This window comes from Dysidea avara, chromosome 9, assembly GCF_963678975.1.
Source record: "Dysidea avara chromosome 9, odDysAvar1.4, whole genome shotgun sequence".
NCBI lineage: Eukaryota > Metazoa > Porifera > Demospongiae > Dictyoceratida > Dysideidae > Dysidea > Dysidea avara.
In genome coordinates this window covers 28,308,697-28,324,522 of record NC_089280.1, presented here as the reverse complement: position 1 = coordinate 28,324,522, position 15,826 = coordinate 28,308,697, and the positions used below count along the sequence as shown (strand labels likewise).

At 40.5% G+C, this 15,826-nt stretch overlaps 2 protein-coding genes and 2 long non-coding RNA genes across 7 annotated transcripts in view; 3 read left to right on the top strand and 1 right to left on the bottom strand.

Moving 5' to 3' along the window:
* Positions 1–15,826, top strand: part of LOC136267646 (intermembrane lipid transfer protein VPS13A-like) — a 225,998-nt gene that overhangs the window by 150,990 nt on the left and 59,182 nt on the right. The gene's annotated exons all lie outside the window — the stretch shown is intronic.
* Positions 2,474–8,081, top strand: LOC136267805 (uncharacterized). The gene is made up of 4 exons (XR_010706770.1): positions 2,474–2,575; positions 4,117–4,166; positions 7,871–7,921; positions 7,982–8,081. It is a non-coding gene; the product is annotated as an uncharacterized lncRNA (long non-coding RNA).
* LOC136266214 (piggyBac transposable element-derived protein 4-like) lies at positions 11,282–14,030 on the top strand. Its single transcript, XM_066061221.1, has 2 exons — positions 11,282–11,742; positions 11,950–14,030. The coding sequence occupies exons 1-2, from the start codon at positions 11,374–11,376 to the stop codon at positions 13,900–13,902; spliced, it is 2,322 nt and encodes a 773-aa protein (XP_065917293.1). The 5' UTR covers positions 11,282–11,373; the 3' UTR covers positions 13,903–14,030.
* On the bottom strand, positions 11,751–14,421 carry LOC136266215 (uncharacterized). 4 transcript variants are annotated; one of them, XR_010705967.1, is made up of 7 exons: positions 14,036–14,419; positions 13,489–13,708; positions 13,228–13,436; positions 13,012–13,177; positions 12,608–12,913; positions 12,389–12,554; positions 11,751–12,337 (listed from the first exon to the last, which is right to left on the bottom strand). It is a non-coding gene; the product is annotated as an uncharacterized lncRNA (long non-coding RNA). The 4 variants fall into 4 exon arrangements; XR_010705969.1 differs by having other exon boundaries at positions 13,012–13,119; XR_010705968.1 differs by having other exon boundaries at positions 12,619–12,913; positions 13,012–13,436; positions 14,036–14,421.

Here is a 15,826-nt window from a genome sequence, read left to right as displayed (position 1 = left end):
GTGAATCAGTATTGGGAATAGGGATGCCACGATAGTCGTGACATACGACATGTCGTGACATAAAGCTCCACGATATGATATGACATAGGCTTCTTTATGTCATGACATAAAAATCTCCTAATAATGCACACTTTTGCATTGGACACAAAGTTAAGTCATTGATGCATTGTATTGCAGCTGTTGTGGTTGGTGAAAAGGCACATCTTAGCTTAGCAACATCTAACAGTGAAGAAATCAGCATAGTTGAGATACGTTTGGCTGAAGGCATCGAGTTAGTCAATACAAATTCTTTAAAAGTTAAATGAGGTTTACATGCACATTTAAACCAAGTTAATGTAGGAGCTATTAATTATGCACGCATTGGTTAGAAATATTAGTGAGCATTAACTGGAATTTGCACATGCGCAGTGTTCAACACGTGCCTCCTAGTGTGAACAGCGTGACTTGTTAGTTGTTAAGGGTGAGCCATCATGCTACAGACAAAGAGGACAAAAGGAAGAATCCCTCCCTCCCATCCCATTGGTTTGTACAATGGTTACTCTGTCTGTCACCAAAAGGGCCCCCAGTTTACAAAACCACAATCGCATACTAGCGTACCTTATATCTGATGTGTTTTTTATACATGTGGTTGTGTATTTATATGTATAGTTTGTTATTGCAGGAAACAAGCAAGTTAATTACAATGCCTGAGGAATCGACACCCAGTCAAGGCTTTGAGCAACCCAATGTGTGTAGTAAGAAGAGCACAAAAAAATGGGAGGACTGGTTGGCGTTACCTAGTGTGTTCAGCAAGCAATAACCACAGCTCATGCAAGAGTAACTGTAGACATGTGCATGCAGCTGTAATAGCAATGGGGTCACATTAAAATTGAAAAAAAAAGCACACAATATATAATACCTTTAGCTAATTAACTCCATAAGAATTTGTGTATCCATTATTTTGATTCACTGTAGGTTACATAGGAATGTGTACTTTAACCCTATCATCATGTGTAGTTTCTATTCACTGCAGGTGTCATGCGAGTCTGAAATATTCACATAAATGCGTGATGTGAATTTTGGCAATAATTTGTTAGTGCTAATGCTACCCAAAGTCACAGAAGCAGTGCTACCAGTGTTATGTACAGACTGGCAGGAGCCTGTCAGTGTTTATGCTACCCTATATGTGCCAGCAAAGGTATCCACTATCAGCGTATACCCTACCCAAAAAAATTTTTTTTACCAGTCTTAATGCAGTCTGGCAGGAGCCTGTCAGTGCTAATACTTTCCCTATATGTCTAAACAGTATCCTGTGTCAGAGTTAAGTGTGAGTATGTATAGGCATGGCTGAATACAAGGTGGCAGGTGTGCGCCTGCCCATGATTCAGCATCTCCATCCTGACTAGTCGGATGTGATAGTGCGAGGACTCTAATAGGGTCTGTCTCCCTGTATACTAAGTGATGCCTGATACTCCCAAGCTATGTCAAAAGTCTGAAAAATCCCCTTTTTCCATTCAAAAGTATTCACCAACCCATCTAATATACATATAACTTCCCAATTTAAGTCCCAACCTACAATTTTGGTTAGGTTTTCCCACGGCAGACAGAGTCCTTGTACAACTACCAACCCCACCACCATCAGATGACGGTGGTGGATAAACCAATCAGTAACACCTGTGTGGGACAAAGATTGGTGAAAAGTATGTTAGAGGTGAGCGAACTACATTAAAATTTAATAACTTCCCAGAAGCATTTTGGGTCACTCTGAAACCACGCTAATTTTCCAGGGACATTGTAAGGCACAATCTACATCATTGTTACTGAATGAAGTAAGCAAATGACAATGCTCAATTGATGATTTGATTATCCATATGGTGCAGTACACACATAGCTGACAATAGACTTACCTCAGCAGTATCCACATGACCCCAATGAATCAACATCTGTCTGCCACTAGCACCTAAACATTTACCATTTGTGACAGCAGTTGCTGGTCTTAACTGAAAATCAACACAATACGAAGGTGATTTGTGAACAGTAAATAATGTGTCCGTTGTTGGAAACTTCGATTCAATAAAATAAATATGGGACACCTTCTAATGATTGATGGTACACACCATATATTATACAGTGGAACTTCAGTTATCCGAACCCCTTGGGACCATAAGTCTGAAAAGTCCGTATCTCTGAAACTGTGTATAAAATAGCATGAAGAATTTTTTTTTAAATATCAGTATTCAGCTACTCTAATAGAGCAGTCATTTCCGTGGTTCGGTTAACCGAGAATCCGGATAAGTAGGGTCCGGATAACTGAGGTTCCACTGTAGTCCCTTCCTAAACAACCTATTATCTTAAGCTATATGGACGTATGGTCCAAAGGTACATGTTGCGTTAGTATGGACATAGATCCTTATAAAGGATCTATGGTATGGACTAACGGTCCATACGAACGCTAGATTAGTGTACGGTAGGGGGATACGGAACAGTTGGGTACCGGTATACTAAACTTTGCGTTGGTTTTCAGCGCACCGTAGCCTAGCACCTAGCAGTCTGCCTAGATCGCGAGAGGTATGGGACCCGGCTGATTTCTTCTTGTGTGAGTAGCTATGTGTTGCGTACGTGGTTTTGTAAGTGATAAGGATTGTTGTAAGCACACCAAAGGCCTGAAGGTAACACGTTCCTGTATCAGGCCTTGTCCTTTTGTGTGTGCCCGCCCTCCTACTGAAAGAGCGAAACGAGGGGCGATTTGACAAGCTATAGGACCTAATTGTGTACTTATTTATCCCACTAAGTAGAGACCTGCAGAAATTCTACTGAAACCTGTCTAAAATATACAGAAGGACCCCTCAAAAAGCACACCCTAAAATGTGGACACTTTGATAATCCAAGGGGGTAGCACTCCAGTATATCCTGTACTCTGATCTTCGTCCTCGGTCAAAACGAAAGTCAAGCAAGACATATGCAGTAGATCAAAAGACAAGCTTTGTTTGTCAAGTGTATACCACAATTGATACTTGAGTTATAATTTTGCAAGAATTTGGTCAAGTGTGGATTTTAGTGTATGTAACTCAAGGCTTATTTTTCTGTTTTGACTGAGGATGAAGATCGGAGTACGGGTATTATATTGTAGTGCCACGTCCTTGCAACCTTTAAGTTACAGTAATTTTTCATAATCCCAAGTGCATCAGTGTACACATATCAAGACTACATGCCAGTTAAAACACCAAGCATGATTTTGAGGTGACTGGAATAGGCAGGTAGTAGAAATCATCAAAATGTTTAAGTAGGGGTGCATGCCCAAAGCTGGCTGCAGAGTTTGCTTGTCTGTAGGGTTTTTGTTAGAATAACGTGTCTAATGCTACGTAGTGGGCTTACAGGGTTCCTAGTTCTGAGTCATGTTGATAATAATTATCTGATGATATATGGAGAACTTTTATCATGACAATTGATATTGTACATCACTACTGTGTCAGCATAAGAAAACTATGTACTGCACCTGCAAAATACCATGGTATCAAATATTTGATAGATCTATGCTTAGCAAAAGTGACTGAGTTTGTGTTATCCTTTCAAGTACACAGTTACTTTGTATTGGACTGGTCAAGTGATGTGTGTGTGTGTGTGTGTGTGTGTGTGTGTGTGTGTGTGTGTGTGTGTGTGTGTGTGTGTGTGTGTGTGTGTGTGTGTGTGTGTGTGTGTGTAGGTGTAGGTGTGTCTGCAATTGTATGCACATATGTACTTGAGTAAAATGGTTAACTGCAATTTTGCAGATCATTGTTTAGGGATGTGTGCTGTACTTCTATCCAAAGTGGTATTCGGTAGCAGCTATTTAATCAATCGATTCACAATGTCATTGATGTGTAGCGTCCTGAGTAGACTTATGTCAAGGCTGTGTTAGAGTTTCAATTTTTATAATTATTTGAAGTCAGATACTACACTGTATGGGTGGTAGAACCTGATGCATGAATGGTGTAATGATGACACACCAATGTAATAAAGTGTCCCTTCAAGCCCCACCCCCTCCCCCACTTGCGGTCTATATGCAATGTAAACCATATGTGTGCACGTAAATTATGATTGCTTGCTTTTATTGCATATAAGTGTACAAGTTATATTCTGTGTGTCTTTTAATTACAGCCTGTTGGAATACCCTACACACATACTGTAGATGCAGAGTGACTGTCAAGGTAAAAAATATATGCTGGACACTAAGTGTATTATGTGTGATTAGCAAGAAAAGTATGTAGAATTTAAATAGTGTGAGTTTGTGCATGCATACAAGAAGAAGGCTTTACATCATACATACACCATGTTTTGTACGAGGTAGACGAAGTCTCTGTCCCAGGTCACTATTGTCTATGGCCTATCCACGTCCTCTCACCTGTTGTAAATTTCAAAATAGGTTAATTAACATCCCCTGACTAGGTGAGTCCTCTCTCCTGGCCTGGCTTGTAAATGAGTTATTTAGCATCCCCGGGCTGAGCGTATGAACCTTCCATGAAGGGTTAGGGCAGACATGATGATATCAAGATGTAAAAGTGCGCGCGTGTGTGTGTGTGCGTGTGTGTGCGTGCGTGTGTGTGTGTGCGTGCGTGTGTCCTTGTCTTACTAGTGATATTGGGGTTGTGGAACTTGAATTCTGTTACCTGGGTCCAAGTACATTTAAAAGTTATCCAAGTAAAGTATTTTTCAATTACAGGTATGCTCTAGTTGAAATCAAGGGTAAAGCACCCTCAGCACTTAAGTCAAGCGCAAGTACTATTTACTGTACCAACATATTACAGTACCTAAGTGTTATTTGTTAGTAAAAATCAGACAAAAATCTATGTTTTAGTTCATAGGACCATATAGTAAATAAGAGGTTAGCTACTTGTTCAAATTTTCTACACTATTCTTATGTATCTATCTATAATCTTTTCTGACAATATCGAGTTTAAATACTTGACTAGAACCTTCAAGTGATGCTTGAACACATTCGAACCTACGAAATAAAATCATATTGTTGACCAGCAAGCACTTATTTTCTTAAACAAATATGCTACTGTAGCATTTTCATTATTACAGTATGATCCTGATGGGAGAACCCTAAATCAAACCGTTCTCGTGAGTAGTGTAGAACCTCACTAGAAATTACTAATCTTATTTCGTTAAAGTACAGTCTGTATTTACATTAAGATTACATGATACTTAAAAGTACTTTAAATACTTTAATTACTCAGGTATGTAACATGGGGTGTATGTTAGGAAAGTTGAGCAAGTGTGTAAATAAAATTCAAGTACTTTCAAATATGTACTAAAGTGGACTTCAGTATAAGTACTCATGTACATGTACTTGGACCCATGTCTGATATTTGTGTGCGTGCGTGCGTGCGTGCGTGCGTGCGTGCGTGCGTGCGTGCGTGCGTGCGTGCGTGCGTGCGTGCGTGCGTGCGCGTGTACGCATGTGTGTGTGTTATGTGAGGCAGCATAGCCAAGTGGTTAGGGTGCTGGGAATGGTTGCAGCTTTGATTCTAGGTTATGCCAAATTGGTGTTGCTGAGCAATAAACTTTACTCACATTGTTTCAGTATACCAGCTGTTTAAGTAGGAACCTGATGACCTGATGTAAACTGGGGAAGCAAATGCCAAATGTCCATGTCTCATGCAATGGGTGTGGGACTTCAGGCATCCACACCTTCATCTGTGAGACATGGTACAGTCTCCTACAGGTTACTAGTCCTGCCACAAAGATTTGAGTAGCTCACAGTGTGTGTGTGTGTGTGTGTGTGTGTGTGTGTGTGTGTGTGTGTGTGTGTGTGTGTGTGTGTGTGTGTGTGTGTGTGTGTGTGTGTGTGTGTGTGTGTGTCTACTCTGTGTGTGTCCAGTGTGCTTAGTGTTGTGTGTACAGTATGTGCAGTGTATCCTATGTACATGATGTGGACACACTATACAAAGAGTATTTTATGTATATTCACATATACACATACGTACTAGCACTGGTACCTACCCTACAGTGCAGGACTGCTTGCAATGTCATGCACTTTACACTAAGTTTAATGTAGTAGCTGTCTAGTGACTAAAATTCCTACTCAGCATTGGAAACCCAAGTACTTGTCTATACTTTAACTTAGTTTAACATGATTATGCTTCAAGGCATACATTCAGAAAATGTTATACCAATAATGTTCAGAATCAAACTGTAGTATATTGTGTATACCTATAGTGTTTACCCTACAGGTACAAATGGTGCTAGTAGTAGTACCTGTCCTATTATGCACACTTATGTAAATCATTAATGATGTTTAAAATGCTGGCAACAAAAGACATGAATTTGTACATAGTTGTAGTACCTGCTTCACAGTGGAGTACTTGCCTTGCTGTGTATTTTATGTGCTAAATGTGCAGAGCCATCTCCGTATTAACTAAGCAAAGTGTAGACACAGACACATGCATGTCAGGATACACTACACACATTCATGCACACACAAGCACTACATACTTGTACACACACACACACACACACACACACACACACACACACACACACACACACACACACACACACACACACACACACACACACACACGCACACACACACACACACTAGACACGAACACAGCATACACACAATATGCACATGTCCCATTCCTAGACTACCCATACGGGTCAGCACTGGAACACCTGTGTGCTACTCAGGTGGTTTGAGTCAGCAATGGAAAATCCTCCTGGGGCAAGACTAGTAACCCACAGGAGGCTGTACCATATCTCACAGATAATGGGGTGGGCACCCAAAGTCCCACCTGGACCATTGTGTGAGACATGGACTGTTAGCATTTGCTTCCCTAGTTTTCACTAGGTACACGCATACCAGTTTTGGGGTCAAATACATTATTTGGCACATTTTAATAAATACAAATTTTGAGTATTTGTAATTGAATTTGTGGTTTGGAAAATAGATTTAAATACTTTCTTAATGTAGTTATATTTTTATGTAACCTTGATAACCAGTTGTATTGGGGTAAAGTCTACGACTATCTTATGTCGTGATTTTGTCAGGTGAGGGTATACAAGTAAGCTAGTAAATACAAGCAAGCTCAAAAGGGAAGTTAATTTCAGTGAGGAGACAGGAATTATTTTTGTCCCATCGAGATTTTCATTGTACGGCACACAGTGCTGCATGTAAAACATGTTCTAGTATACAAGACCCAAGCTTTGCTATCATTGAAGACAATATTTAGACACAAAAAGTTGACAGTGTGGCAAATTATATAAAATTTGCCAAATTTTATCTGTCAGTTAGCTTGTATAGTAATTCACCTTTTTTATCTGCCAAACCACTTTACACACCAATTTACTTTTAGCAAAGTATTGTCATTTAGAAAAACAACCTAGACATTCTATGAAATGGCTTTGTATGGACAAAATGTAACCCGATAGACCAGATAACCTTACCAGCAAGTAGTGATGCATCAATAAGAGATTTTGCTACAACAATAGCTTACAGTATTGTACATTAAAATTAAACAGTAATAACAAGCAGGAAAATGCAACACTATGCATTTGTAAACATCATTTGGTGCACATGAGCACGTATTTATGGATAAATAAATATCTGTATCTGCTACTTTTTCTGTCATGGTACCAGTCTGATATACAAAAAAGTAGCCGATATACATATGGTTTTTTTTTTATAACCAATCCAAATCTGTGCAACACTAGCTTCTCATACAAAAATGATTTATTAACTTTGCAGTGCTGTTAGCGTTTGCACATTTTATAATCCTGGGGTTTTTATTAGCCAGCCACGTTGCTTTCTAATTGGAGGGAAATGGATTTGTATTACCACAGTAAATCAGTAATGTATAACTTGGTATTTGGCTGCACATAATGGTGTATATTGTTCATTCAATAGATATGATTGGCTTTTTCTAGCAAATGGGGTTATGTGTCTTCAAATTCTTTGGTAAGCTATTGGTATTGTATACACATAGGTACTGCTACATTGAAGTATTTTTCCACACAGAGGGTCTGTACTTGGACTGGTACTAACAGAGGATAAGAGAGCAAAACTTAACTGTTTTATTTAATAAGATGTACATTCTAGCTATTTTATACAGTTTCACGTAACAGTGAATTAATCTAAATCAATCAATTTAAATGTTTTAATATAGAGAAACTACCTAACATAGAGGAGCAATGCAAAGTGTTGGCAATTGTTGTAAATTAAATTCTCCACTCAATGGCACTCATGGGGATAGTTGCAAATCCAATTCCACTCAAAGTGAAACAAAACATTTACAACATATGTTGCAAATTTTTACACTCCATAAATAACTACACGTGTAAGTCAAACTAGTGTCAAACAACTATAAATGATCAGATGTCCATTTGTACTGTGTCCACAGGACAATTTTCTACAGTGAGGTTTAAGGCTGCATTTGCCATTTGTATGGTCCTTAGGTCCTACAGTACTAGTGAATATGCCCTTACTCCAACCAAATTTGACAAAACAAGGCTACCAGTCTAGGCACCCGCCTATTATGCTCAAATTTTTACCTATTAGGCCACTCCAATTGGTAATTATGTTTCTGGTCCTTTGAAAATCAGTTTTAGGCGCGGGCAGGCAGAATTCAGCAACAATGAAGTGACTGCTCAAATAGAGTTTTTTGTGAATTACTGACTGTTCTATTAGAGTATATCGATCCGTACTATGCATTCTGCCCATTTCTTGCAGGTTTTCAGTCACTGATAAAATACAAATTATGACACCTTAGATATAGCATACTTGTTGCAGCCCAACAATTATTTCTGAAATCCAGGTTTTCCAAAAGGCTGATGCGGGCATTTTACCCATGTATTTCTGAAATTTCACATTCTCCAAAATAGGATGTGGGCGGAGGACCAGAAACATAATTACTAATTGGAGTGGCCTTATGCTATGCTGCACTGCTCAAAATTTTTACCTATTATGCTCAAATTATGCTCGCCTCATTTCCCATGCTTTGCCAATAAATTTGCAGTTATGGGCACATAATAAGTGGCTGAAGCAAATCTTTTCCCTTCAAAGTACATGTGACAGAAAAGATCGATATACTCTAATAGAACAGTCAGCTGCCTGATTGTTCTATTAGAGTTATTGACTGTTCTATTAGAGTATATCGATTTTTTCCGTGATATATACTTTGACCATCAATGATTTGTAGTATGGCTCAAATATTCTTCCTATTATGCTAGCATTATGCTCAATGCTTTCAGGCACCTATTATGCTCATAATTGTGCCAGCATAATCGGCGGGTCCCTTGCTACCACACACACATCCAATCCTCTGACTAACTTGACTACTTAGTAAGCTATTGCTCAAAAATTTCGCATAATTCTTTCATAGCATAGTGAAATAACAGGTCAAATTATCGTTTGCATACTTCTACATTGAGTTATTGTGGTGGATACGCATGCGCATGGCTCACGTGGGATATAAAATTACTTGCTTAATGATTGTAGTAGTTGCTGTTGCTGTGATTATTGTAATCTGTATGATATTACAGTGTTCATGATTAAGAATCTTTAATCACGATACTACATTTCTGGCGACGAAGATGGCGGTAGCATTTGGCAAAGTCTCTGCGTTCAACCCGAGTCAAGATGAATGGCCGTTGTATGTCGAGCGACTGGGACATGTTTTCGTGACAAATGGGATTACCGAAGAACCCAAGAAGCAAGCTATTTTTCTTTCAGTCATCGGTGCCAGCAACTACAAACTGTTGTCTAGCCTCGTGGCTCCAGCTAAGCCCGGAGAAAAAGAGTACACTGAACTGGTCGAGAAACTTTCTGAACACTTTACTCCGGCTCCTTCAGAGATTGTCGAACGTTTCAAGTTTCACACAAGGTTTAGAAAACCTGGAGAATCAGTTACTTCCTACGTGTCTGAACTACGTTCCATTGCGAAGCGTTGCAACTTTTGCAGCTACCCTGGAGACCATGTTAAGAGACCGCATTGTCTGTGGGATCAATGACGCTGTTATTCAACGCCGTTTGTTGTCTGAGAAAGAATTGACTTTTAAATCCGCGTTGGAAATAGCTCAAGGAATGGAGTCCGCTGCTCAGAATGTTAGAGAACTGACGACTCGTCCTGACTCCGTGCCTCCTGCACCTGTACATCATGTAACAGACTCTACTAGACTGACAAACGTTTGTTATCGTTGTGGACAGCATGGCCACTACGCTCCAACTTGCAAACACAAAGAAACTGTGTGTAAGAAATGTGGTAAGGTGGGACACTTGCAGAAAGTCTGCCGCAGTAAGAGGACTAAACCTACAGAGCAATCAGGTTCTTCCAAGAGAACAGAACAGTCCAATGCTAAAAGCAAAGGAGTTAACACTGTTGTCAAAGAAGGAACTGATGAGTATGCACTATTGAATGTTACCTCACCTGGAAAAGCCACGCCCTGGAATGTAATTGTTGACATGGAAGGTGTTTCTGTCTCAATGCAATTAGACACAGGAGCTTCATTGTCTCTCATGTCTGAGACCACATTCAGAGAACACTGGCCTCAAAGAGAACTTGCTCCCTCTCAAGTCAGACTGTCTTCCTACTCTGGTGAGTCTATTCCTGTTTTGGGCTCTGTTGATGTTAAAGTTACATACAAATGTCAATCATTTACTGTGCCACTAGTTATTGTCAAAGGGTCTGGCCTCACATTGCTAGGTCGTAATTGGCTGCAAATGCTCAAACTTGATTGGCAGGAAATATTTCTTGTACATGACGACTCGCTTCCTCTAGTTTTGCAGAAACACTCAAAAGTTTTTGAAGAAGGCTTAGGCACTCTTACAGGCTTTCAAGCCAAAATTGTGGTAGACTCTTCAGCTCAACCCAAATTCTGTAAGGCACGTACAGTCCCTTATTTTCTACGTGACAGAGTTGAGAAAGAGTTAAATCGTTTAGTGGATGAGGGAACATTAGAAACTGTCGAAGTGTCTGACTGGGCCTCTCCAATCGTTTCAGTTTTAAAGCCTGACAAAGTCAATGTTCGTATTTGTGGAGATTTTAAACAAACTGTCAATCCTGTCTCCACCCTAGACAAATATCCAATACCTAAAGTAGAGGATTTGTTTGCCACACTAGCAGGTGGAAAAATTTTTAGTAAGATTGACCTTAGTCAAGCATACCAACAACTTCCTTTAGCTGATGAATCTAAGCAGTATGTTGTCATTAACCCATTAACGGCGGTAGCCGCCATATGGCGGCATGGATTTAGAAATCCACATGATTTGGCAAAGCACGCTAGTTTAACCATAAAGCAGCTCCATAAGGGCCGACGCACGTATGCTAAGATTTGTACGACCACACCCCTTAGGTTACTAGGATAAATGGTCCTTCCCGCAAAGCGATTCGCATTTTGCGCGTAAATGACATAATGGCATCCCGACTTTCCGTAACAGACGTTCTCGATACTCTTCTTGATGATGGATTCAGCAGTGATGAGAGCGACGATAATGAAGGAGAAGAGATATATGCCTACTTGGGCGAGCCTGTTCTCCGTCGAAGCGAATTGGAGGCTGAAGCTGTACTCGAACCAGTGGCAGACGCTTGGGATGCTGCTGACGACCTGAATGAGGACAGAGATGATATTGAAGACAGGGACAATCCTTCTACTGAAGACATGAACGATGCTACTACTGAAGAGAGGGTTGATGAAGAACAGTTTGATGATGCTTCCAGCGAACAAAGTGAAGCCATCAGTAGGACAGGAAGTATGAGTGATCACAATGATAGAGATGAAAGTGTAAGTGATTTCACATAGATATGAATAGGTGACAACTAAGGTATAAATGGTTGATGATAAATATGCACTGGTGAAAAGAGATAGAATACATACAAGCATACAAATAGAAAACATACAGACAATAGATAAAAAAATACAAGTTGTGGCTAAGTAAAATTATTTATGAGTGACTACATAATGCAAATAAATCTTTGTATTCCTCTGCAGCAATCCAGTTCAGAACACCCAAGTTCTCCCAAGCAACGACGACTTAATCCTACTGATAGTGACACTTCCGATGATGACTTCATACCAACATCACCTGATCGACCAACCCGTGCCACCACAGCAGCTCGAGGAGCAGCACGTGCACATAGACGAGGACGGGGTACAACAAGAGGTGGTGGTGGTGTAGGACCTACTGACAGTGCCAGGCATGGACGTGGTGTACGTCGCAGTGACAGCAGAGGACGTGGTCGTGGCAGGGAGCGTAGTCGGAGTAGAACAACTAGTCTTGGTAGAGGACGTGGACGTGGCAGAGGACGTGGTCGTGGTGCTGGTAGGGGACATGGGACCATACCTGGTGATGGAAGAGCAGCTGGAGTAACTTTTCTACCTGGAGAGTGGGAGAATATAGAGCCCACACACACTAAATTTAGCTACTCACCAACTCCTGGTCCAAATGTACGATTTCCACCAAACACAAGGCCAGTTGATTTATTTTATTTGTACTTTACTGATGATGTTTGGGACTTGCTGGTCACTGAAACCAATAGTTATGCTGCTTTGCGGTTTCCCTGTCGGCAATATGCAAGACCGTGGAAAGATGTCACCTGTGAAGAAATGAAGGCATTTATTGGAATGCTCATAATGATGGGGATCTTACACTTGCCACACCTTGACATGTACTGGCAGGTTGATGAGGAGATCCTGAGTACTCCTGGTATCTCAGAAATAATGAGTAGAGACAAGTTTCTCCAGATCTACCGTTTCCTTCATCTTGCTGATAATAGACAGCAACATCCAGCAGGGCATCCACGACATGACAAACTTTTCAAAGTGAGAAACTTGCTGAACTTGGTCACTGCCCAATGTGCTTCCAATTACACACCTCACCAGGCTGTGACTGTAGATGAGGCTATGATTCCTTTCAAGGGTCGTCTCAACTTCAAGCAATATATGAAGAACAAGCCTACAAAGTGGGGGATAAAAGTGTTTGTGTTGTGTGATGCAACAAATGGGTACATATACAGAATGCAAATATACACAGGCAAAAACATGGAGTCAAACCTTGATGTTGGGCTTTGTTCAAGAGTTGTACTGGAACTTATGGATGGACTTGAAGGGCATGAAGTTTACACCGACAATTATTATACCAGCCCTCGCCTGTACATGGCCCTGTATGAAGATCAGAACAACGCTTGTGGGACAGCTCGAACAAACAGAACAGGGTTTCCTAAGTCAATAATTAGAAGGACAAGGGAAGATAGGGGATACTATAATTACCTATCAAATGGTCCACTCCTTGCAGCAGCATGGTATGATCGAAGACTTGTCTATTTTCTATCAACCTTTCATGACGGGGCATCACATGGAGAGACAGTCCGACGTACTAATCCTGATGGGACATCAAGTGATGTTCCTTGTCCGCCACTGCTACCTGATTATCAGCAGTACATGCGAGGGGTGGATCGCAGTGATCAGCATATAGGATACTATAATGTGGGGAGAAGATCCCGCAAGTGGTGGAAAAGAGTTTTTGCTCACCTGATAGAATGTGCTCTTTACAATGCTTACATCTTAGAGAGATACTCCAATCCATCACTGTATGCTGGTTATCCAAGTCGACGAAAGCGAAGTTATCTTAGCTTCCGCATTGCAGTAGCCAATCAGCTAATCGGACCTTATCGTTTCCGGCAACGAGCTGGTCGTCAGCGGAGTGGGGAGCATAGTGAAACACGACTGAACTTGAATCTTGGTCACTGGCCTATACAACAGACAAAGAAACTTGAATGTGTAGTGTGCAACATGACAAGGAACAAGCAACATCTTTCTAGAAGTGAACTGAGGCATGAAACTCGATTTAAATGTTCTTACTGTAATGTACATTTATGTGTAAGTGACGATAGGGAATGTTTCAAACTTTATCACACAAAGGTAGAATACTGGAACACTAGCTAGCCCAACTGTAGTAACTAGTACGCAGCACTTTATTGTTTTGCATATAATGTTTTGTAACAAATGCTAATTGCTTGTATACTAATCTATATTAGCCAGTAAACAATAACCAATACAAATACGTCCATTCACTCACGTAAACATCACGATACCATTGATCTACTTCGATAGACTCGTTTGTTTCATACTTCCCCCTAAGAAATCGCTCCGTCATTGATCGTTCCTTTGCTGCTATGACCTCTATCATCACACTGAATTTGTGAAACGTGACGACGCCATTGTTATTGCATGAGTATTTACGCATGCGCGTACGGCAATCGTATCAAAAATCTATGGCTGAATACGCTTACCTGAAACATCACCTTCCGCTCTCAGGGAAATGAAGCGCTTCACCCGTCGGCGTATACAACGCAGTTGTGATGAAGTAAGGTTTGTTGTTAGCTGTCTAAAGTTAGAATAACTGTGTCAAGTATGGTTTTATCGTTTGCATATAAAAATACGAAGTTATAAAATATTGTAATGTATATGTGGTTGCTGCTATGGCAACAAATTGCATATAGTTGTATCCCTTGGTCCATGGGGAACATAGTGATATATGGTTTCCAAGGGGTTTAACCGTTTGTTTGCTTAGAAAAGAGGCTTGTCTTGAGTCATGCGTTTTTTTTTAATTGCCTTCAGGAATTCAGCTGTTAATGGGTTAATACACACAAAGGCCTCTTTCGTTACACACGTCTGCCGTTCGGTGTTTCGTCAGCACCTGGAATCTTTCAGCGTGTGATGGAGAATGTATTGCAAGGTATACCAAATGTTGTTGTATATTTAGACGATATACTTCTTTCAAGTGCCAATAAATCTGATCATTTAAAGTTAATTGACCAAGTTTTAGATCGCCTTGAAAAGACTGGGCTAAGAGCTAGAAAAGAGAAATGTGAATTCTTTGCAGATTCTGTGGCATACCTAGACCATAAAATTGACAGTGAAGGCTTACATCCACTTCCTGATAAAGTTGAAGCTATTCAAAATGCCCGAGCACCAACAAATGTTCAAGAATTGAGAGCTTACTTAGGACTGTTGACTTATTATAGTAGATTCCTGCCAAATCTGTCTACTGTGTTATCACCCTTAAATCAGTTGTTGCAAAAATCTGCCAAATGGAAATGGACTGCTACAGAACACAAAGCATTTGTGGCTTCCAAAGAATTGTTATTGTCATCCCGATTACTAGTTCACTTTGACCCAAGCATAAAGCTTACTCTTGCAGTGGACGCTTCTGCCTATGGGTTGGGGGCTGTTTTAGCACACAAATATCCTAACGGCTCCGAGAGACCAATTGGTTATGCATCTCGCTCACTAAGTAGTGCAGAAAAGAACTACAGTCAAATTGAAAAAGAAGGGCTTACTTGTGTATTTGGTGTAAACAAATTCCGTTCATACTTACTGGGACACTCATTTGAACTGGTCACAGACCACAAACCTTTGCTATCCTTGTTTCATCAACACAAGGCAACTTCTGCACAAGCTTCTGCTAGAATCATACGTTGGTCACTAACTTTGTCTGCCTATGAGTACACTATTGTTTTCCGTGGTACCAATCAGCACAGTAATGCTGATGCTTTGAGCCGATTGCCATTGTCTACAACCCCAACTGAAGTGCCTATGGCACCAGAACTCGTTTTACTGTTGGATCATTTGGCTAACTCGCCAGTGACTGTTAATGACATTCGTACTTGGACCAGACGTGATCCTGTATTAGCTCAAGTTCTTCAATTTGTCGAACAAGGTTGGCCCAATCATTGTGATTCAACATTATCTGCTTACTCATCTCGTAAAACAGAACTCTCAGTTTTAGATGGTTGCATTTTGTGGGGGTCTAGAGTGGTGGTACCTGAGAATGGCCGTCATGCAGTTTTACAAGAATTGCACAGTG